Here is a 21,681-nt window from a genome sequence, read left to right as displayed (position 1 = left end):
AATACTGTTCCCTCAATCTCAATATGATTAATGTCATTGATTTAGCTATTTGCGTGTCGGAGTTTTATGCACAGTAATCGAGAGTATACGCAGTAAATCCCCATACAATCCATGGATGTATACATGTAGTTCGAGCTCTGAGAGGTGCCACGAATCATATCTACGGCATTTACTATAGTGTGGGGCGCGATCGTCTGCAGATGGCTTGCATCCCAGGTACTTTGGTGATTGGAGTATTGGTCCAAGCATGTTTGCAAGGGATGAGAAACGAGGTGATCCTTTGAGAATCGCCTATGGGTGTCGCCAGTCCAGGTACAACGTGCTATTAACCATATAAAAATGTAGCCCTAACGAGTAGCAGAGTCAAGTCGCGAAAAAGTACCTCGATCGCAAGCCCACGTGCGTGGGTGACTGGTCAAATTGGCTGTTTTGCAATCCGTGGACCCGTATCTTTGCTGAGGTAATCGTGTATTGTAATTACGCAATGTATCTGAAAAAGCATGGCGATTGTTGCAGATGATGAACATTCCAATGGATTTTTATTGGGAAAACTGTCTCGTGATCGCTGATCTAGATACTATAGAATTAGTCTCTCTTTACTTTTAGCTACACAGAAATCTCTGCAAGCTCTGGCAGTGCTCTTCGCGTCAGGATCTAGATCACCTTGTAACACATTGAAATAAATTGACGTGGGGCCCGTCACCCGCTAGTCGTCGGGCTAGCCGAGTTCGGGGGCCATGCTTCTGTCTTCGGAGAGCTACGACCTTCCCGGCCCTTTTGACTTCTTTTCTTTGCTAGGATCTTGTGTGATTGTGATTCCTCTTCTCTCCCTTTCTCTTTCCCTCCGTAATGAGCTGGGAATAGTCTCTTCCTCCCTAACCACATTCTTCTCTCCCCTCTCCATCATGAGGTGCGCATTTCCCTACCAGCCACAGGCATTCCGCTCCCGGCAACCCTGTTTCCTGGACTAACTCAATTGTGCCACAGGTTCGGTGAATATCTCCGGTCGTCTATGATCAAGGAGTACTATCCCTTCTACATTGCCTATGACGACCTCAAGAAGTCTCTGAAGACGGATCTCGTCGAACCCGCCTCCGAAAACACCAATCCCGCCCGCAAAGAATGGTCCGAGGACGATGAGACGCACTTCGTATCTTTGCTCGAGAGCGAGCTGGAGAAGGTCTTCCTGTTCCAGAAGCGCAAGAGCGAGGAGATCGTCGAACGCATCCAGGATAGTGAACTTGAGGTCACCGATGTCGTGTCCCGTCTGGACGGCTCCGTCGAAACCCGTCGCCAAAGCACACGGACTGCCCGCCCAACCCCTACGGATGCCGACTTCCTGATGCTTGAGCAGGTGCTCAGTGATATCATCGCCGATGTGCACGACTTGGCCAAGTTCACGCAATTGAACTATACGGGCTTCCAGAAGATCATCAAAAAGCATGACGTAAGGGTTCCAAATCTGGACGCCCGTCTCGATATGGCTAACGTCCTCACAGAAAGAAACACAATGGTATCTCAAGCCCGTTTTTGCTGCTCGCCTCAATGCCAAGCCCTTCTTCAAGGATAACTACGACGCTTTCGTGGTTAAACTGTCGAAGCTGTATGACCTCGTCCGAACTAAGGGTAACCCAGTGAAGGGAGATGCATCTGCCGGTGGCACCCAACAGAACTTTGTGCGTCAGACCACGAAGTACTGGGTGCATCGGGATAATATCACGGAATTGAAGCTGGTCGTGCTCAAGCACTTGCCGGTTTTGGTCTTCAACGCCAACAAAGAATTTGAGGAGAAGGACACGGCCATTTCATCGATCTACTACGATAACACTGATACTTGGGAGCTATACGAGGGTCGCTTGAAGAAGACAGAAGGCGCCGAGGCCATTCGTCTGCGGTGGTACGGTGGCATGGAGAGCGACCAGATCTTCGTGGAGCGCAAGACTCACCGCGAAGACTGGACCGGAGAAAAGTCCGTCAAGGCCCGTTTCTCCCTCAAGGAGAAGAACGTCAATGCCTTTTTGGAAGGCAAGATGACCGTGGAGCAGGTCTTTGACAAGGCGCGCAAGGAAGGAAAGAAAAGCCAGGCAGAGCTCGATGACTTGGAACAGTTGGCCCGAGAGGTCCAGTACCGTGTCATCACTCGCCGGTTAGTCCCCGTCACTCGTACCTTCTACCACCGCACTGCATTCCAGCTTCCGGGCGATGCTCGTGTCCGTATATCTCTGGATACTGAGCTGACCATGGTCCGTGAGGACAACATGGATGGCCGCCGACGCGCAGGCAAGAACTGGCGTCGGATGGACATCGGAGTCGACTTCCCATTCTCTCAATTACCCCCGAGGATATCGACCGATTCCCTTATGCCGTGTTGGAAGTCAAGCTGCAGACCCAGGCAGGCCAGGAGCCTCCTCAGTGGATCCGCGATCTGACTGCCAGTCACTTGGTCGAGGCGGTTCCCAAGTTCAGTAAATTTATCCACGGAACAGCCACCATGTTCCCAACCCGCATCAACTTGCTTCCATTCTGGTTCCCCCAGATGGATGTGGACATCCGAAAGCCCGCCACCCATCAATACGGAATTCACAGACCACTCGCAAGTACTTCGATCTCGGCCAATGATGAAGACTCCGATGACGACGATACTCCGGGTACAGACGAGGCTCTCAACGGTCACTCCGCCGAGCACCAAAACGGTTTGTTCGAGACCAATGGCAACGAACTAGATATCGAAGAGCGCATCGCTGCCCAACCTCTCCCCGGCGACGAAGACTACCCCTTGTACGACTCGGACGACGAATCAATCTATTCAGATGAGCTTGAAGAAGCGCGTCGCATCGGCGGAGCCTACTACGCCCAACAATTGGCCAAGCATTATCTCTGTCGAACTGGTCACGCTGTCGCACAGGGTCTGATGGCAATAATTCCCCGCCCCCGTCCAACATCCCTGCCGCCCCCCGAACAGCGTGGCATTGCAGTCCTGGGAACCCAGCGTCGCACCATGCAGCGCTTCCAGGCTCCTCCCGGTAAACGTAAGCGATCTCCACCACTGACTCCGTCACACACGCACTAACTCTTCTGTCTCCAGGCATTTTCGTCCCCGTTCGCGTGGAACCAAAGGTCTACTTTGCCGCCGAGCGTACCTTCCTCTCCTGGCTGGAATTCTCTATCATCCTCGGCGGCATCGCCGCAACCCTCCTCAACTTCGGCGCCGATTACACCACCCTCGTCTCCTCCTGGGCCTTCACCCTCCTCGCCGCTGGCGCCCTAGTCTACAGCCTCATCCTGTATATCTGGCGTGTGGACAAGATCCGCAAGCGTCGCGACGTCAAGCGCGTCTACTACGAGCGCTGGGGCCCTACTGTCATCAGTATCGGTCTGGTAGTCATCATTCTGATTAACTTTATTCTCCGCGTGCGCGCCGGCGGATTCATGTCTGAGCCTGGTAAAAGCTCACCTGACTTGCCTGGTCGTTCGTCTCCACATGGCGAGTTGTAGATATTATGTTCGAAGATAGTGGATGCTGTTTTGTTTCCTTCCTTTATGTTTGTTAGTCATGACTGAGCAGCTTTTCGGTCGTTGTTTGGGCGTTTGGGTGGCGTTGGATATTCTCTCTCACGTACAAACTGCATGCATGCCATTGCAAATATGAAAATGGCACTTGAATCTGCCTACTCGGAATTTGTTCCTCGCCTTGTTTTGTCTTCGTAGATCCTGTACGACATTGAAATGTCATGCATCTTTCACATTCGTGTCTCGTATCCGGGATGATATTCAACTTTCATCCAACTAGATATGCTACATGCTTGCGCCACCGAGGCACATGCTAAACGTGTAGGCCAAAATGTAATCTTCCAAGACTTCCAGGTCCTTCGATGGTCACTCCTCCAGACCAACCTGCATCTCTCGTTCTGAAACAGTCAGCCGTGTGTGTACCTGAATAATGCCACAGTGACAACATACCCCAAATTTTATTCGCATGAGCAATAATAATCTCCGCCTTATCCCTCAGCTTCGCAGTATACCTCTCCGACTCAGCGACAGAGAGCTCATTCTTCTGCGCCTTACGAGGGTTCGCCTGTCACACATTAGCCAACCCCCAGCAAACCCCCAGCAAACCCCCAACATTAACATACCATCTTCAGAATAGGAATCAAATCCTTCGCCTCGGCATCCGCCAAAGCCCTCAGATTCTTATACCCGTTCTCCCTTAGTAGTCGCGCAGTCCAACTCTTCACGAACGTCACCTGCGCCATCTCCAGCAAATCCGCGCGAGCCCCAGCCTCAAGCCGATCACGCATGTGGTCCAGCACTGCGGCTAGCATGCCCCAGTTCATACGCTGGCAGAACTTGACAATTCCCGCTGCGAAACCATGACATTGCTGCGCCAGCGTCTGGACTGTGCCGCGTGGGATTTTGAAGCGCGTTGCTATGGTCCCGATGGGGACTTCGTTGCTTAGATCGCGGAGTTGAAAGGCCGTGTATGCGCGGCGGTAGATTCGCGCTTGTTTAATTTGTTCTGGGTCGTTTTCTTTCAAGGAGGCACCAGATTGGACCCTGTATTTGTTTAGTTTTGCCAAGGGGTAGGGTTTGGGGTCGGGGTGACATACATCTTGTTAACGAAGCCTGGTTGGACGCCGACGAATTGTAATGCGCGGAGACCGCTGTCGTCTAGTCTGTCTAGTTGGTCGCGGAAGATTTGCCAGTCGATTGGTGTGTTCATGGCTGCTTGGAGGGGTGTGAACATGTAGAATATGTGCATGTCGCCGTCCATGACGAATGCTTGGAGTGCGCGTTTGAGCTCTTCGTGGACGAAAAGGCCGTCTTCTGGTGAGAAGGCTGAGGCGACGACGGCCTGTCCTAGTGGAGTGGATTCGTATGATTCATCGTCTTGGGCGATGAGGAGTTCTTCGTTGACGAGCTCTTGGAGCGCGGAGTTCATTATGCTGTATGCGAGTTTCTTGTCCAGGGTGCGGAAGAGTAGGGTGCATCGGACATATTCTTTGATTGCCTCGCAGCCGGAAACCAGTCCTGTTGCTATGGCTTCTAATAATGCCCTTTGAGACGTGAGTTAGGTGATCAGGGGTAAGAAAAAGGGACGTCATACCTCTTGAGACCTCTTTTCTCGGGTGCCAGACAACTTTCTATGGCCGGCATATCGGCATCCAACAAATCGCACACGGCCTGCATATCGGCTTTCACGCAGATGAGATAGGTCTCGCCGGCATTGTCCTTGCCTTTGCGACCTGCACGGCCGCACATCTGGCGACTGGTCTTGTTAGCTTACTTCCCTTGCAATCAACACCAACAGACTTACAGCATTGCTGGTCCTACCAGTTCCCGGCCCATTCTCGCTCCGTTTATTATGACTCGTCGTGCTGGAAGATTCACGCCTGCGGCGAGACTGCAAGTGGCCACGAGGACCTTCAGTACACCCTGGTCATAGGCCTGTGCGATGAGCTCGCGTTCTTCTGTTGTCATTCCGGCGTCTGAAGAGATTATTAGGAGCTTGAACAGCCATGATTGAAAGAATAGGACTCACTGTGAAAGCCCGTTCCTCTTGCGATTGTTTTCTCTAAAGCGGGATCCAGCCCGCACGATAGGCTTCGCAGTTCAGCTAGAAGATCGAGTCGCTTGTTGAGTTCCTCCGGCTCTGGCGGCGGCATAGCTTCACCAATGGTCATGGCATGGATCTGACATGCTTGACGACTACCACAAAACACCAGTGAGCCGAATCCAGCAGCTGCAGTCTCGACGGCCAAAGCCACCATGGAATTTGTAGCGGAATTGCCGAGCTGCTTGAAGGTAGAGGGCTCAATGGTTCGGTGCGGCGGAATACTATCATGTAATGATGCTGCAGCCGTCAGCTTGGATGCTGTTTGGAAAAGTTGCCTGGATGTTGCAGCTGGGTATATCCCATTCTCATAGACCAAGTACTCGTCGATGGGGATTGGTCTGTAGGTAGAGATGAAGAACTTGGCGTTCATCCATTCTGCTAGCATTTCAGTATTCTGTTGCTCGGTTAGGACAGTCACCTCATCTCGGGCCGGAAGCATGGACATACAGAAAGTGTGGCGCTCATTCCAATTATTTGGATATCCTGCTGTAACAGCAGAAGCTTCGTGACCATGAGCTCGAGTAGATACCCCCGATTCTCATCATCAAGCATATGTAATTCGTCGAGAACCACGACTCCCAGGTCTCCAATGCTACAATCCTCGATTGCGGTGTTTATTAACGAATTGGCCTGTTGGATGGTGATTAGAACTATTCAAAGCACACCAGAGTTTGAATGTGCACACCTTCTCTATCGTACAAACGGCGATGTCGGTATCAGCCCATGTGGCCGTAGTTCGACTTCCTCCAAAGAACCCCGTCACGCGGATATTTTTCTGTGGGCGCTTCCATCGCCTGCGAGGGAATCCAGGTTCGTCTTCATCATCAGGGACATGCTTCTCAACATCTTGCACAATGCGACGCATCCACTTGAGCTTCTCTTGAACCAGCGCCACGTAAGGTAAGACCAGAAGCGCCTTGCGCCCGGGATTCTCGATAATCCGTTTCAGAAGTAAAACATCAGCAACAAGAGATTTGCCACCACCAGTAGGTGCCGTGTAAACCAAATGACGTTCCCCATCAAGCAGACCCTTCGCTAAAAGACAAGAAGCCTGCCAGGGGTAAATATTGCTCACGCCGAGAGCGGCAAAATTCGCCGTTAGAGCTGGCGGCAAGCCATACTTCGGATTGGCCAGAAACAGCAACGGGTTTTGACTGGAAGGCGGGGCTGACACCACTTGCTGACGATCTTCATTCTGGGCCTCACTGGCGCCGGCGCCAGCAGCGAAGTGGATTTTGCTCGCGGTGATCCGGTTGACCGGCGCTAAGAGAGTCCGGGCGGACTCAAATGGAGTCGATTCCAGCAGGGGGTCTGGATTGGCATTTCGTCCACGTACCGTCACTTGTTTTGCGACCGGCCCCGGGTGCACCTCGGACTGCTCTGGATGTCGCTTTTGTCCTGCGACGGGCGCTACGTGATAAGTCTGTCTGCGGGCAATATCAATGGTAGTTTGGAAGCCGGACTGTTGACCCGATGTCGACATGCCTGAAAAATTGCTAGGCCATATATCTGAAGTGCACCTAGTAATTCAGAATTGGCCGATCATTTCAGACATGATGTGAATTGTTATCTGTTTCTGTCTTCTTTCCCACTTGTTTGTTATTGTACGCGGTTGGGATGGTGGCCTGAGGCAGATAGCTATGTCATCAGGTAAGTGAGGAGCTAGGCCCGATCGGGAGATAATCCTGTTCCCCAGGTGAGACGCGCTGCGGATCACTGCGATTTGCAATTATGCCCGTCTCGCAGGTTTATTGCTCATGGTGCATGCTTCCATGCTTTTGTACATGTATCTTCCGGGCCCAAGATTGTGGCCCCTTACTCGATGCCTACAATGTAGGAGATCGTAAGTGGATATGGATGTGGATATGCCCAGGTGTGGCGCCCTGATTGTGCACAATGCTACGAGCACGTACTAACTCCAATATTAAAGTGTGTGTGTTCCTGTGGCTGGACAACGTAGATAAATATATACATTTTGATGCTCTTTTGAAGCGCTATATACTAGGCACGATGTATGGGTAGTCTCCGATGATATTTGAATCCCATAATCGGGTGCTATACCGGAGCCGAGATGGTCGGCTGATGATTTCTGGCGGATTATGGGAATTATGGATCTGCCTTGGGGACTTCGTGGCATCAAACCCTTCACCGGATTCGTAATTACCCCCTCCGTGCGTTTTCCGACGAGGGAACGGTACCCATGTATTTCGGGGGGGTGATTTTAGAAACAAATGCGGATCCAAAATTGGGTGCACATCCCGAGACCAGGTACAGAATCTGAGACCCGATCGGGGGGTGGAGGCGTCATAACGACTGTATCATGAGTCGCGCGTACCACATTGTGCGTTGGGATCAGGATCGGATATGCTCTTCCCCATACATTTGTAGTGTCGGTGACACGAAGCTTGATCATGCAATGAGCTGGAATGTGATATATATCCCCTTCCCCGATTGAGTGCGCGACGGGCTCGGAATTCGCAGATTGAATACGCTGTAAGAACATCCGGGGGACTTCCAGGCTACAATCAAGTTTACTAACTGATGGACATTTCTCCAAGACTGCCCAATTATAACCAGCTAGACAATCTGACTGTCCAAGGTTGTCGACTGACCTTGGAGATATTTGTGAAATTGCCGTCGCGGGGGTCTGATCGCCCATCTATATATATTGCCTAACGTCCCAGGACTGAACTGAATCCACGTCAACCTGGGGACCCTCAAGAAACCCAGCAGGTGGTGTTGGGATATCTAGCAGGGCGGATCCCATGCTGTTGGAGTCGCGGAGTAGCAAAAATCGAGCAGAACCCAACGGGGTAGACCGGCACGTTATACCAAAGGGAGCTCAGGCCTAGACGGCTTCGATCGTCATTGGACCAAGTGGGTGGGAGAAGTTTAAATTACATAGGAACATGCTGAATTGGCTCTTTTTCTTTTTTCTTCTCTCTCTCCCTTTCACTATGTCATTCACATTCACTTCTCTTCTGCTATATATACCCTTCCCCCCCACCACACTATACTCCGTAGAGCCCCATCCTCATAGATCCGGACAGTCGCGCTTACACGGGCTCCACCTAAACCCCATGAAATATCAACGAGGTTCGCGGTGAATCCGTAGTGCCGTGTTTGGTCGCACAGGTTTCAAGGCGAACGGGGAAAAAATCACCCAAAGTCAACTCTAAAGGTACTGTATGCTATGGTATCTCGTAATTTTCTTCAATATCGTAGACTCCTAGAGTGAGAAGTGAGAGATGTGGGTTTATATTCTGCAGCCCAAAGCAGACCTCACACAACATGCCATTCGCCTTATATACCTGAACATGCCAGCATTCCTCCAATCCGAGTAGAACAAAATTACCCATCGATTTGAGCAAGGGGACCCAAAGGCCAGTTGCTTTCCTCTATCCGTCATATTAACATATCGGGACTAGGGGCCAACTTCGGGATCCTCGACGCTTTTTTCCTTTCCACATATCGCCTCTTGTCTCTCTCTCTGCTTCTACCACACGCCCTCTCTCTCTCTCTTCTCTCTCTTCTCTCTTCTCACTTTTCTCACTCTTCTCCCTCTCCCTCTCTACTCTCTCTCTCATCTTCTTCATCATCATCTTTCCCCCTTCCCCATTCCATTTTATAATTCTCTCTCCCAACCCGGACTAATCTCTACCGTTTCCGTACTGTTTGGTACACATTATTATTTTCCCATATCGCGTCTATTCGATCTTCAGAGTAAGTTAAGTTTCCCAGATTTCCACCTTGATATGTCCGCCCTTCACCCCTGCAGAGAAATAAGATCTGACACGGTCCACTCTTTGTCTTTCCCACTTTTCTGATTTTCCCCTTTGCAACTTCTCCCGTATATTTGATCCGCCATTCCTTTTTTAATCATTTTCCCGCCCCCGTATTCCTTCTTTCCACATTCCCTCTCCATTGACTTTGGTTTTCGGAAGTGGACTAATCACCGCCACAGCAACTCTGGGCTTTTATATCTCACACTTCATCTGCTCTCTCCCCCCGTGGATGACTAACGGTTCTCAATGACCACCCCCAACTCTCCGGAGCCAGTAGCCGATGCGGCAAATGGCTCCGTCACCTATGGCACGCGATCGAGAGGTCGCAATGCGCCAAGGCCAAATTATGCCGAGGATCGTGATCTGGACATGGACGCTGAATCCGCGCCGTCCAAATCCGCCAAGCGCAACAGCGGCGTAGCACTCACCAACATCGTCAACGGCTCCAACGGCACCACGCCGGAGGAGAAGACCTCGTCGGCGCCACGTAAAAGCTTGAACGGCGTGAATGGGGCTAACGCTGCCAACGGCGCCAAAGATGCCAAAGATGCCATTCCAGGCACCTCTTCGTTTTCCGCCAGACCGGATGACGCGAATGGGTCCAACCTGAGAAAGCGCAAACAACCCGCCAGCACGCCCAATTCCACACCCACTTCGGGTAGTGTTGCTAAGAAAATCTTCACTTCCGCCCCCGGCGATTCCGATACGGATTATTTTACCAATATGATGAGCTTTGAAAGCCACGGCCCCTATTTACAGGATGGTCAATTAATAGCCGATGATGGTACCACCTTCAGTCTCAACGGTTTGTCACCTCTGCCAATGAATTTACTAAAATCAAAAAAGCAACAAACTGACTCTGCGTAGATCATGTCTATCTCATCTGTGAACCTCCGGGTGAGCCGTATTATTTAGCGCGAATTATGGAGTTTGTTCATTCCAAAACTAAGTCCGGTGGCTTCATCGAGGCTCTCCGAGTGAACTGGTATTACCGCCCACGAGACATTCAGCGCCATTCTCCCGACACTCGATTTGTCTATGCGTCAATGCACTCCGACACATGCCCCCTTTCTTCACTACGGGGAAAGTGTGATATCCGGCATTCTTCCGAGATTGAAGACATTAATTCTTACAAGAAAACGAAAAACAGCTTCTGGTACGACAAGATGTTCGACCGGTACATCCATCGCCTCTACGATGTCATTCCCACTAAAGATATAATTAATGTCCCCTCAAATGTCAAGAAGGTTCTTGATGAACGCTGGAGATTCATTCTCGTTGAGATCGGCAAGGGAAAAGAATTAACGGGTGCCGTCAAAACCTGCAAACGATGTCGCCTGTACGCCGCCAATTCTGAATCGGTGGACTGTGCAGTTTGCCATTCAACATATCACATGCATTGTGTTCGACCCGCTCTGACCAAAAAGCCCGCTCGAGGCTTTGCTTGGGCCTGTGCCGCTTGCAGTCGTGCCCAGGAACGCAAACTCGAAGCGCGGAACACGCCACTCACCGGAGGACCCCGCGTGGATGGCGATGATATTGTCATGGAGGAAGAGGAGGAAGAAGACCCCCATAATCACGCCAATGGAGCTACGAACGGAACCTCTGTCAGCACCCCTGCAGCCGAGGAGGATTTCATGCCTCAGCCCGAAACCGTGGAGCAGATGGCACAGGCCAAGATGTGGCCCTACCGGTACCTTGGCATTCATTGTCGTGTGGAGGACGCTCTTGATTACGACGACAGAATTTACCCCCGGGCAAGCTCACGTCTAGGAACGCGACACCAGGCGATGGTCGCTGCATGGCCGGGCCGTCCGATCGAATACGTCAAGCCACTCGACAAGAAGAAAGCCAAGGTTGCTAAAAAGGACGGCAAGTCTAAGGATGCGCAGGCCGCACTGGAAGCCGCCAAGCACGAAAGGGCCAACCGACCGAAGTGGGTGCAAGACGAGCCGACAGGCTACATCCATCGTGGTCTGGACGAGCCAGTGGTGATTAATGAAAAGACCGGAAAGCAAGCGCGAACCGCCGAGCCTATTTTCAAAATGCCTTCTTCTGAGCAAATTCCATCTCGGGGCGAAGAAGACGCACCTGGCTCAGATTTGAGCGACGCTGATCGGGAGAAGTTCATCGACGACTACATGCGCCAAGCCAAGGAACTGGCACCTGGAATCGGAGTTGAGAAGCATTGTACTAATTTCCTCGACAAAGCTCTGCAAATCCTTTACGCCGAAAGTTTCAACGTGCCAGCCGCCTTGGCTAAGCTGAAGAAGACCAACAGATACAAGGACCTCAAGGAGCCCCACATCAAACCAGACGAACTCAAGCTCTTTGAACAGGGTGTTGCCAAGTATGGATCTGAGTGGCGCAATATCATGAAGCATGTCAAGACCGTTCCGATCTACCAGATTGTGCGGTTCTACTATATGTGGAAGAAAACTCCGAGCGGCCGAAAGATCTGGGGTGCTTATGAGGGCAGACGCGGGAAGAAGGAGGTCCGTCGCCACAGCGTCATCTCATCCAAACTGGTTGACGATGTTGCTGATGATCACGACGACTCTGCATTTGACTCTGAGAAAGCTGTTGTGCAGAAGCGCGGGTTCCATTGCAAGTTCTGCTCCACCCGCAGTTCACGGCAGTGGAGACGCGCACCTTTAGTTCCCCCGGGTACCGTCATTCCCTCCGAACCCCAGAATAAGAAGGACAAGGGTCCTATGCTCACTGTCTCGCTCTGTCTTCGCTGTGCCTTGTTATGGCGCAAGTACGGCATTCAGTATGAGGACGTGGACGAGGTTGCAAAGAGGATCGCAAGTAGTGGCAACAAGTCATGGCGTCGCCGCATTGACGAGGAGATGTTGGCGCAGTTGATTGTGGCCACTGAGACTCCGTTCATGATCAACAACGCAACTGCCGCCACGGCTAGCTCAATGGGCATACCACTCGATGCGAACCCTCGACTCTTGCAGGAAGGCAAGGCCGACCCGACGAAGAAAAAGACCAAGGAGACGCCCGCAACCTCAACTGCAACATCCGTCGAGCCCATGCCGAAGAAGAAGTCCGCTCCTGAGAAGCCGGTTGAAGCTCCGCCCATCGTCCCCGACCCACCCAAAGCCAAGACCTTGCCTTGTGCGATTTGCAACCAGGTCGAGCCGACGGGCGAGGAGCATCTTTCATGTAGGGACTGTCGTCTCACTGTCCATCGTAACTGCTATGGCGTGCGAGACTCGCGCGTCAGCAGCAAATGGCTGTGTGATATGTGCTCCAATGATCGCAGTCCGTCGATCTCCACAAACTACTCTTGTGTTCTTTGCCCTGTCTCGTGGACTGAACATGATCTCATGGAAACAACCAAGAACAACGCACGGAAGAAGACAGAGCGTGATAAGGAGAAGGAGCGCATGGAGAAAGAGATGGTCACTGAGGCTATCAAGCTGTATCGCCAGCGGCAAGAGGCTGTTGGAAAGCCAGTTGGTCCTCGAGAGCCCTTGAAGCGTACCGCAGGCAACAACTGGGCCCACGTGTTGTGCACTTTGTGGACGCCGGAGTTGAAGTATGGAGATGCAGAGGAGCTTGAACCCGCCGAAGGTTTCGGCTCCATCCCTAAAGAGAGGTGGCGCGAGACATGCAAGATTTGCAAGTCGAATAAGGGCGCATGTCTGCCTTGCAGCTTTGCTGGATGCAATGCGCACTTCCATGTTGGTTGCGCTTTCCAAGCAAATTACCGGTTTGGCTTCGATGTTACTCCCATCAAGAGTTCTCGTCGTGACAGCGTGCGACCTATTCGTCTCGGCGAGGATGTTGGAGCGGCTACTCCTGCTGTCTACTGCCCGTCCCATAATGTTCCGAACGCACTGCATGGAATTGGCGAACAGACAGGCCAGGATCGCATGAATGCCCTCCAGCTATTCGCCCAAACTTACAAGCAAGCCGATCTCACTCTCACTGGGACCGTTCGCAAGGCAGCATACATGCAAAATTCCGTCGGAGCTCCGCAAGCCAGCACTCATACTGCCCATCGCCGGACTTCGACGAGTACGAGTATTACTGCGCCACCTCCCGCGAAGGATGTCCCCAAAACCTCGGCTACGAATGATGAGCCCGTTGATGATCCGATGGACATTGATACAGACGTCAAGGTTGCGCCGCCTCCAGCTTCCCCGGAAAGTGAGACCAACCGCAAATGTGTTCGCTGCGCAACGGGTTTCAGTCCTAGGTGGTGGGCCCTCGGACGTCGACCCGATATTCGTCCGACAATAGCCAATGGGTCTGGACACGTTCATCACCCCTCTGGCTTTGGTCAGCCCAATGGAGATCTTGAAAACCCGGTATACGAATGCCACAAGTGTCATATCAAGAACCCAGCGCCTCCTCCACCTGTGACCGAGCCTGCATCTGATCCTCGGCCCTCGCCTTATACCGCGCAGCGTACAATGGTCCCCACTACAAGAATGCCTAGTCATGGACATGGCTTCTTGCCCCACCCGCATCCTCATCCTCACCCTACTCCCCCAAGTGGTGTCCTTGGGCGGCCGATGCCCGCATCTCATGCCCACCCTGGAATCCAGGGCCCACCGTATACTGGGCCATATGAGCAGCGTCCCGCAACCGAAAATGGTCTTCGAAATGGAATGTCGCCATCTCCTTACCCTGCGGCACCCCCACCACCTCACCACATGAACAACTACCCCCACCCTCATCCCGCAGGGCCACCACAGTATACCAGCGCAGGACCAGCTCCACCCCCGCCGCCCTATGCTACACACCAGAGCCCCTACGGCCCCGTACCAGCGCGGTCACCGCACCTTTCACAGCCTCCACCGCGCGCATACGCTGCTTCGGCCTCCCCTCCCATCGTCCAGGCAACGACTGTGAACCGCTCTCCGCAGACCTCGCTCAGCGCATTAAACGGTGGCCCACCCATTCGCATGTACTCTGTCGACCGTGGCATCGGGGCCCCTTCACACTCGCCCCCAGTGGCCCAGTCACGCCTTGATCCCCGTGGACCAACCCCACCAACACGCCCGGAAGACACACCTCCTTCGCACATGGGTGGATTACCAAGCACCGGTCGACCTTCTGGAGTCAATGGTACTGCCGGCACCCCCGGCACGGGGGCAAGCGCAAGCCCGTCGCTGAAGAACCTTCTCTCATAATGAAACTACGAGGAACTCCGACTCGGTGTCCATGACCGAATTGTATGATAGTGACCTTATATCCCTTCTTCTATTTGCGTTTTATTTGCTTCTGCATATGCATGCCACGACATTTCTAGAACGAGGTCTCCCATCTCCGGGTCCCTTGTTTCTCTGGATGTCTTATCTTCTTTGTCTTTCTTTGGCCCAAGAGATCTGGTTTTGCCGTCTGTTGGTTGCCGTCTCTTGCCGCTTTGTTTCTACCTCTACTTTGACTTTTTTGTTCCTTTTGTTTCCTTTCTCGGCGTCTTTGATTACCCAGGGAAGTTTTTGTGGAGTCTGCTATCGGAGTGGCTGGCGGGTTGATATGGTGAAAAACATGGTTTGCATGGAGCTACTTGATGATTGATATTCCCATTACCCATTTTTTTTCCGGCTAGAAAAATGATTAGCATTGCTATTTGTTTTGTTCCATCTTCAACTTCCCGTTTCGGTCCTCTGAGACCATGCCGAGGTATTCGGCTGCGTACTTGTAAACCTCTTCTACCTACACCTGGGCAACCCTGCTCAGTTCTTGCCTCAGGGGCTCTGTTGTTCAAAATCCCCGCTACTTCAGAGGGTTATCTAGAAGTAAATTATACAACAGCACCCAATTGGTAGTGGTGGAGTGTTCATCGATGTACAAGTAGTTCACGGGTAAATCGGGATATGCTGACAAATGATGATATGAGGTCAGCGTAACAGTAGCTGCAGCAGTCGATCCCCACCATATAAGAAATATCTTCTGCAAAATTTTGCTCAAGCACGTATTTTCAAGACAGTACACATATTTCAAAATGAGTGATACCATGCGAGCTATCGGTAAGTGGAAGTGGCGTGACGCGTGCGCTGAAGAAGATCCCCCACCTGATATCATGATTGCCAAAAAGACATGCACCATTGTACATTGTACATTGGACTTGGCACTATAACACCATTACCCGACTGCTCATCATACCATAAACTACCATAAATCACGCAAAAATTCAATCATGCCATGTAAAATTGGCTGCAAAAAACCAAAACTGACGTTTCGCAGGCATCAAAGGCGGCAAAGGCCCCGCCACAAATCTCTTCGTTGATCAGATTGCCAAGCCCACTCCTAAAGAAGGAGATGCAATCGTCAAGATCCGGGCCTTCGGCCTGAACCGCATGGACCTATTGCAGCGGGAGGGTCTCTACCCGCTTCCCCCTCAGGCACCCGCCACCATGGGCGTTGAGTTCTCCGGTGTCATTGAGAGCTTCGGCCCGGATGGACACGAAGACTTCAAGGTCGGAGACGAAGTCTTCGGTCTTGCCTACGGTGGTGCTTACGCCGAGTATGTCGCCGTCTCTACCAAGATGCTGGTTCACAAGCCCAAGGAGCTCTCTTGGGAAGAGGCAGCTGGTGTCCCCGAGGTGAGTTCATCCAGTCCAGAACCACAATTATCTTTTCAAAGCAGCGCATAGACAGAACTCTGCTAACAAATATCAGACCTGGATTACAGCCTCCCAGGCTCTGTTCCTCATTGGTGACTTCCAACCCGGACAATCCGTCCTCTGGCACGCCGGTGCCTCCTCAGTTTCGATCTCCGGCATCCAGCTCGCCAAGGCGGCCGGTGCGAGCGCCATCTACGCCACTGCGGGTTCCCAAGAGAAGATCGATTTCCTGGAGAAAGAGCTCGGCGTGACCAAGGCTTTCAACTACAAGACCCAAGACTGGGCGTCGGAGCTCCAGAAAGTCGCTGCCGGCGGTGTCAATCTCACAGTTGACTTTATCGGAGCTCCCTACTTCCAAGGAGACTTGGATGTCGCGGCTCGTGACGGCCGTGTGGTGCTGCTTGGTTTGATGGGCGGTGGTAAGTTGCCTGACGGAGCGAACATTGCGCCTTTGCTGTTCAAGCGCGTGCGGGTTGAGGGTAGTACACTTCGGTCTCGGGATGTGGAGTACCAGGGTAAGCTTCGGGATACGCTTGTTGATCATGCGTTGCCGAAGTTTGTGGATGGGAGTTTCAAGGTATTTATTGAGAAGGTGTTGCCGTTTGAGCAGATTGAGGAGGCACACAATTTGCTGGAGAGCAACACTACCAAGGGCAAGATTATTTGTGTCTTTGAGTAAATCTTGGAAGGGGAATGATGTACCTTATACTCCAGTACTTTGAAACTTGACTATACATATAAAGTGCTATATGTAAGAGCTCCAAGTATAATTACATGCCCAATGTGTGTGTATAATGCAGTGAAGATCATTGCCATTCTGTGATTGGCAAAGGCCGTGATCAGCGAATGAACCATGGTTGACCCGCACTTCTTAGCCATGCAAAATTACATAACGCATATTGCAGAATATGCACTGTCCAAGTATGAAGTATCAGATACCTAAATTGAACAGGGAACTGCAACCTCGCAAGAAGTCGAGGCTACAAAGTTTAACCCAGTGGCGTTGGGCCCCGCAGGAATGTGCTGCAGGTGACTTGCCCAGGTGTGGATAAGCGGAGGCTAATCACAGCGATGAGATCACTAAGGGCCGATTTGGCTCCAAATGGCCCAAACGGCTGGTCCTTAATGTCCCGTGTATGTCCACATTTTCTTTTCTGATGGTTACAGAGTACGAGAAGAAGCGAAAGTTTTTGGTCAATTAAAGCTCGGTATTCACGGTTTTGATCACCTATGGGACTCGAACTGGGCGTAATAGAAATAGCTCCGCCATTAGGGCCTGGAATAGCCCTGGAGCGGTACCGAAGCGCTTACCTCAGCCTTCTAGAAAGAAAAAAAAATGAGAGGCGTCATTGGGCCCACTGGTTGCGATCAGTAGGTCTGAAGAGAAGAAAGAATAGTGGTATATAGAGAAATAAAGAGAGGGAAACTCAAATATAAAGACTTAGGAAATAAGTATACAGTTCATTTTAAAGAAGTAAATTAGCCCGAATGGTAGAGGGAAGAGAGAGAGAGAGAGAGAGAAGAAGAGAATAGGCAAAAGTACAGATTGAGGATCATCCCGTCCCGCCCCAAGGCCTTCTGGAAGAAGGAAAGAAGCCCCTTCCCCGTGTTCGCCCCTCCAGGCCTTTGGCTGTTTTGCTTCGACTTCTTCCTCACCTCCCTTTTTTCCTTTTTCTTTGTTCGGATACACCGCTACGCCATGTCGGACTGACGTTCCACATTTTCTTACAATTGAACCCCTTTCAGTCCTCGACATTCCTCACGTGTCGCTCTCATCCTCTGGGGTGGGCGCGCTGCGATTCCTTCTGTCTGCGCATACAGTCCAGACTCTGGGGGTGTCTCGGAACCTCCAGTCCACAACGCGACTCGGCCGCAGGAAACAACTCCATTGTTCGACCAGTCGTCATTCCTTTCACTCTCCTGGAGTTGACCCTCCCGTATCGCCCGGCCGCTCGTTTTTTTCCTCTCCCTTGTGCTTCTTCTCTTTCATCTCATTCTCCCTCAACTCGTCTTTTCTGGCTCTACTTTTTTTCCCTCTCCCTTTTCTCTTTAAAAAAGCCCCCTCGGCCTTCGATCTCGTCACGACCTCTCCTCCGAAGACCCGACCTTCCCAACTTCGTGATCCGAGCCACATGCGAGCCTGCATAGACCCGACCGGCTCGTTTCCTTTTTCTCTCTCCGATTAACTTCCTGCTAGTCTTGTGATTCCGGCAGAACCGCCTGATTGGGGTTGCTGCCTACCATTCCGATAACATGGTGGACCGCGTAGAATGCTCGGGCGTCTTCATCGACGACCGAGTGCGGTCGGAACGATGGGTGCGCAGGAATTCTATAGACGAATCCACAGTCTCGTCAGCGGGCTCATTCGTCACACCTGAGGAGCCGGAAGCCCTGCAGGCGGACGTAGAGCAGCTTCTGGAGGTGTGCAGACAAGGTAGGGTTTGCAATTTGCGATGCCTGGGAGAATCATGTGCTAACCCTTCCGGACAGTCTACCTCTGCCACAATGGATCCTCTTTCGCCACGAAGCTGGCCGAACTCAGCGATCGCGCAGGCAGCGACTGTAATCCAATCTTCGCTTTCTTTGATGTAGATTTCAGCAGCGAAGAATCGAACCTGGCGCGCCGAAAAGCCAGTCGTGCTTCTTGGACTGACAATGCCCCTCCCTCGCCAGGCTCCATTCATCGGACTTTCACCTTCTCAACCCAGTCTGACGAGGCACGTGGTCTCTCGTTACTGTCAGGCGTTTCAAATGATATACAGGTTCAAGAAGGCCCCAACCTGGTCATCCCAATCGCCATCCTGCGCCTCCCTGTTTCAGACGCATCCGCCGAGAATTCCGGCGCCGCTCCTACCAGTTCACCACGATCCCAAGGACCCCTTACCGTGGAACATAAGCAGATTGCGCGGTGTCTGGATGCCGGCGCTATAGATGTCTTGACCACCCCACTCGATCGATCGCGGATTCAAGGACTCGTGGTCCATGCCTATCGCACTCGCAAGGCAGCGCAGAGAGAGATGTCCCGTTTTCTGGCTCGCAGGAAACAGCGCAAGCTTTCGTGGGTGGGAGTTCATGACGAACAGCCGTATTCTTATTTGAGGGAAGCCATGGTATCCAAACTTATGAAAGGAATATGCAACCCAGAGGAGGTTATACACGAGTTCCAGGAAGTTGAAATCAGTGTTGATCCTGCACGTGAGCCCTATATCAAAGAACAAGTTGGCAGCTGGAAATTTTCAGCGCATGAGTTTACCGAGGACGAACTAGTGTTTGGTGCTTGCGAAATCATCCAACATGCTCTCACTATGCCCGGGTTAGACAATTGGCGGTTAACGCCTGACGAACTGCAGACATTCCTCCTCGCGTGTCGCTCCGCATACAACTCCTTTGTCCTTTACCACAACTTCCGCCACGCAATCGATGTGCTGCAGTCTGTGTTTTGCTTTTTGCTGCACATTGGCGCTTTACCTCCTTACCCATTGGCCGGCCAGGCCGAAGTCCCCGAATCCCCCGTCGCATCTATCCTCTCGCCCTTCGACGCTCTCACTCTCCTCATTTCAGCCATTGGTCATGACGTTGGCCACCCAGGTGTCAACAATTTCTTCCTGGTCAAGCTGAATGCTCCCTTGGCCCAACTTTATAACGACAATTCCGTGCTCGAAGCGTTCCACTGCGCCGCTTTCTCCCAGATCCTTCGTCGGCACTGGCCCTCCGCATTCAAAGATAAGCAGCTGCGCAAACTTCTCATCAGCTCGATCCTGGCGACAGATATGGGTGTGCACCAGAAATTCATGCAACGGATGGGCTCCTTCCAAGAGAAATTCTACGAAAATGGCAAATCCGTGGAAGGCTGGAAGCCCCAAGACGTTGATATGTACAAAACTTTGGTCTGTGGTTTGTTGATTAAATGTGCCGACATCAGCAATGTGGCACGGCCCTGGAAGGTTGCAGAGAAGTGGACATTGATATTGCAAGAGGAGTTTGCCAACCAGGGTGAAATGGAAAGAGAAGTAGGGATGGAGACTGCCCTGTTTGGTGGACCCCCGGAGCTTGGAAACATCTACAAACTCGCCACTGGCCAGATTGGATTCATGTCAATATTCGCCCTGCCTCTCTTCGAGGGGATCTCCGATCTCTTGCCCCAATTGCAGTTCACCGCCGATCATATTCGACGCAATCAGGCTCAGTGGCAGGAACTTTCCAACGAACAGTTGAAGAACCAAGGTCTGCCAGTTGAGAAGCGGGCAGAAATCACAGTCTCGCCTAGATCCTACAGCCCTGCATCCCGATCTACCAACACCGAGAAATTGCTCTTTGAATCGGGCGATGGTAATGGTTCGGGTGCCCAACTCACATCGCCTGGGTCATCAACAGACGTGGGCTCGGATAGTGCCCCGTACAACGAAAACACCATCCAACCGGTTGTGTCACCAGACACTGACGGTCCACAAATCGAGATTACTGGAACTCCCCTTGCCCCAGCCAACGAAATACCCTCTCGCAAGTCATCGAGTGCCATGCCAGATTTCTCTTACTTCTCTATTCCAGGCGCCGCGAGGTCCGCCCGTGGGTCAGTCGGAACACAAATTCATACCCCTGTTCCCGAACCAGCCACTGCCAACGATGACCCGGCTACCCTGGCGACCGCTTTATATAACTCTGCTGCTGCGAACGCAGGTACTCCTTTGGCAACGGTGGGGCGTGACCACGCACCCGAGGCCGATAGACCGAGCAGCTCCCGCCAAGCTCTTTCTCACGGGTCTCAGCGTCACCACGCCCACCACAGCTCCTCTGCCCGCACTGGATCGAACCGCAACAGCTGCACTCGGACACAGAGTACATACAGTAATAACATGACGCCTATTTCTCCGGCGACTAATGCCACAAGCTTTTTGGCAGTGGACAGTAGCGACGAGAAGCGAATCTCTGGAGAAAGTGCGGCGCACAGTGACCTTGGGGGACCGGACGACATTAGCACACGACCTAGCACAGCGGATGCGTACCCGTCGGGCGTATCCGAACCTGCAGGTCGCTACAGCCCAGACCGCCATTATGGCCACCGTCATGGTACATCTCGGTCTGAAGACGGCGCCAGTAAAGACTTTTCAAGAATGGTGCCCAATGGGACCAGAAGCTCAGCCCAGTCAACTACTACTGGTGAGAGCGGCAGGAATGAAAGTCTGCAAACCGACGACTCTCATGGCGAACGCCGCAAGCTTCCTAAGAAGCGGAGCCGTCTTCGTTTGGCTTTCTGGAGGCGTCGCAATCATTCACATGATGTTCGCGGCGAGACATGATTTCTTCCTTATTATAGCTGGTGCCTCTGGGCTTCCCATCACCAGCTGTGTATAATGCTGCCATGGGCCTCCGGGTTTCATTCTGAGATGAGGTCGACGCCCATCCGGGTGTCCCATGAATTCACGACTCGACCAGCTGAAGAAGCCGCTTTGGAACCCTCTTTCCAAAAGCATTGGCGCTCCTGGTCATGACACCACGAAGTTGATAATGATAACTACTATTGAACGTCTGGGTTTGTTTCAGACGCAGAAGCAAACGCACAACATGTCTGGATATGGATATGGATATACCAAACTAGACCAGGCGAGTTGCATGTTGTTTTGACCCTCTCTTCTCTGCAGGATAGTGTCTCGCTCTATCTTGTATTCGTTCTCAGCGGATACTGGCATTGGTG

General features: G+C 52.0%; 5 protein-coding genes across 5 annotated transcripts; 4 read left to right on the top strand and 1 right to left on the bottom strand.

Moving 5' to 3' along the window:
* Positions 1–1,012: 1,012 nt before the first annotated feature.
* On the top strand, positions 1,013–3,495 carry vtc4 (putative vacuolar transporter chaperone (Vtc4); the record flags this gene model as incomplete). Its single annotated transcript, XM_056957081.1, has 4 exons — positions 1,013–1,447; positions 1,500–2,309; positions 2,342–3,029; positions 3,086–3,495. The coding sequence occupies 4 exons, from the start codon at positions 1,013–1,015 to the stop codon at positions 3,493–3,495; spliced, it is 2,343 nt and encodes a 780-aa protein (XP_056811415.1).
* A 381-nt stretch (positions 3,496–3,876) lies between these two features.
* Positions 3,877–7,097, bottom strand: N7506_007787 (DEAD/DEAH box helicase; the record flags this gene model as incomplete). The annotated part of the gene is made up of 9 exons (XM_056957080.1): positions 3,877–3,908; positions 3,961–4,075; positions 4,134–4,554; positions 4,608–5,054; positions 5,105–5,266; positions 5,315–5,486; positions 5,540–6,008; positions 6,062–6,264; positions 6,314–7,097. The coding sequence occupies 9 exons, from the start codon at positions 7,095–7,097 to the stop codon at positions 3,877–3,879; spliced, it is 2,805 nt and encodes a 934-aa protein (XP_056811414.1).
* Positions 7,098–9,645: 2,548 nt separating this feature from the next.
* N7506_007786 (DNA-binding E3 ubiquitin-protein ligase SNT2) lies at positions 9,646–14,552 on the top strand (the record flags this gene model as incomplete). The annotated part of the gene is made up of 2 exons (XM_056957079.1): positions 9,646–10,204; positions 10,267–14,552. 2 exons carry the CDS (start codon positions 9,646–9,648, stop codon positions 14,550–14,552), a joined length of 4,845 nt encoding a protein of 1,614 aa, XP_056811413.1.
* An 815-nt stretch (positions 14,553–15,367) lies between these two features.
* N7506_007785 (NAD(P)H-quinone oxidoreductase) lies at positions 15,368–16,668 on the top strand (the record flags this gene model as incomplete). Its single annotated transcript, XM_056957078.1, has 3 exons — positions 15,368–15,392; positions 15,610–15,968; positions 16,045–16,668. 3 exons carry the CDS (start codon positions 15,368–15,370, stop codon positions 16,666–16,668), a joined length of 1,008 nt encoding a protein of 335 aa, XP_056811412.1.
* Positions 16,669–18,242: 1,574 nt separating this feature from the next.
* pdeB (3',5'-cyclic-nucleotide phosphodiesterase PDE2) lies at positions 18,243–21,286 on the top strand (the record flags this gene model as incomplete). Its single annotated transcript, XM_056957077.1, has 2 exons — positions 18,243–18,423; positions 18,480–21,286. 2 exons carry the CDS (start codon positions 18,243–18,245, stop codon positions 21,284–21,286), a joined length of 2,988 nt encoding a protein of 995 aa, XP_056811411.1.
* Positions 21,287–21,681: the final 395 nt, after the last annotated feature.

This window comes from Penicillium brevicompactum (assembly GCF_028827555.1).
Source record: "Penicillium brevicompactum strain IBT 35665 chromosome Unknown utg000005l_segment0_segment0, whole genome shotgun sequence".
Taxonomy (NCBI): Eukaryota; Fungi; Ascomycota; class Eurotiomycetes; order Eurotiales; family Aspergillaceae; genus Penicillium; species Penicillium brevicompactum.
This window is presented reverse-complemented; position numbering and strand designations above follow the sequence as displayed.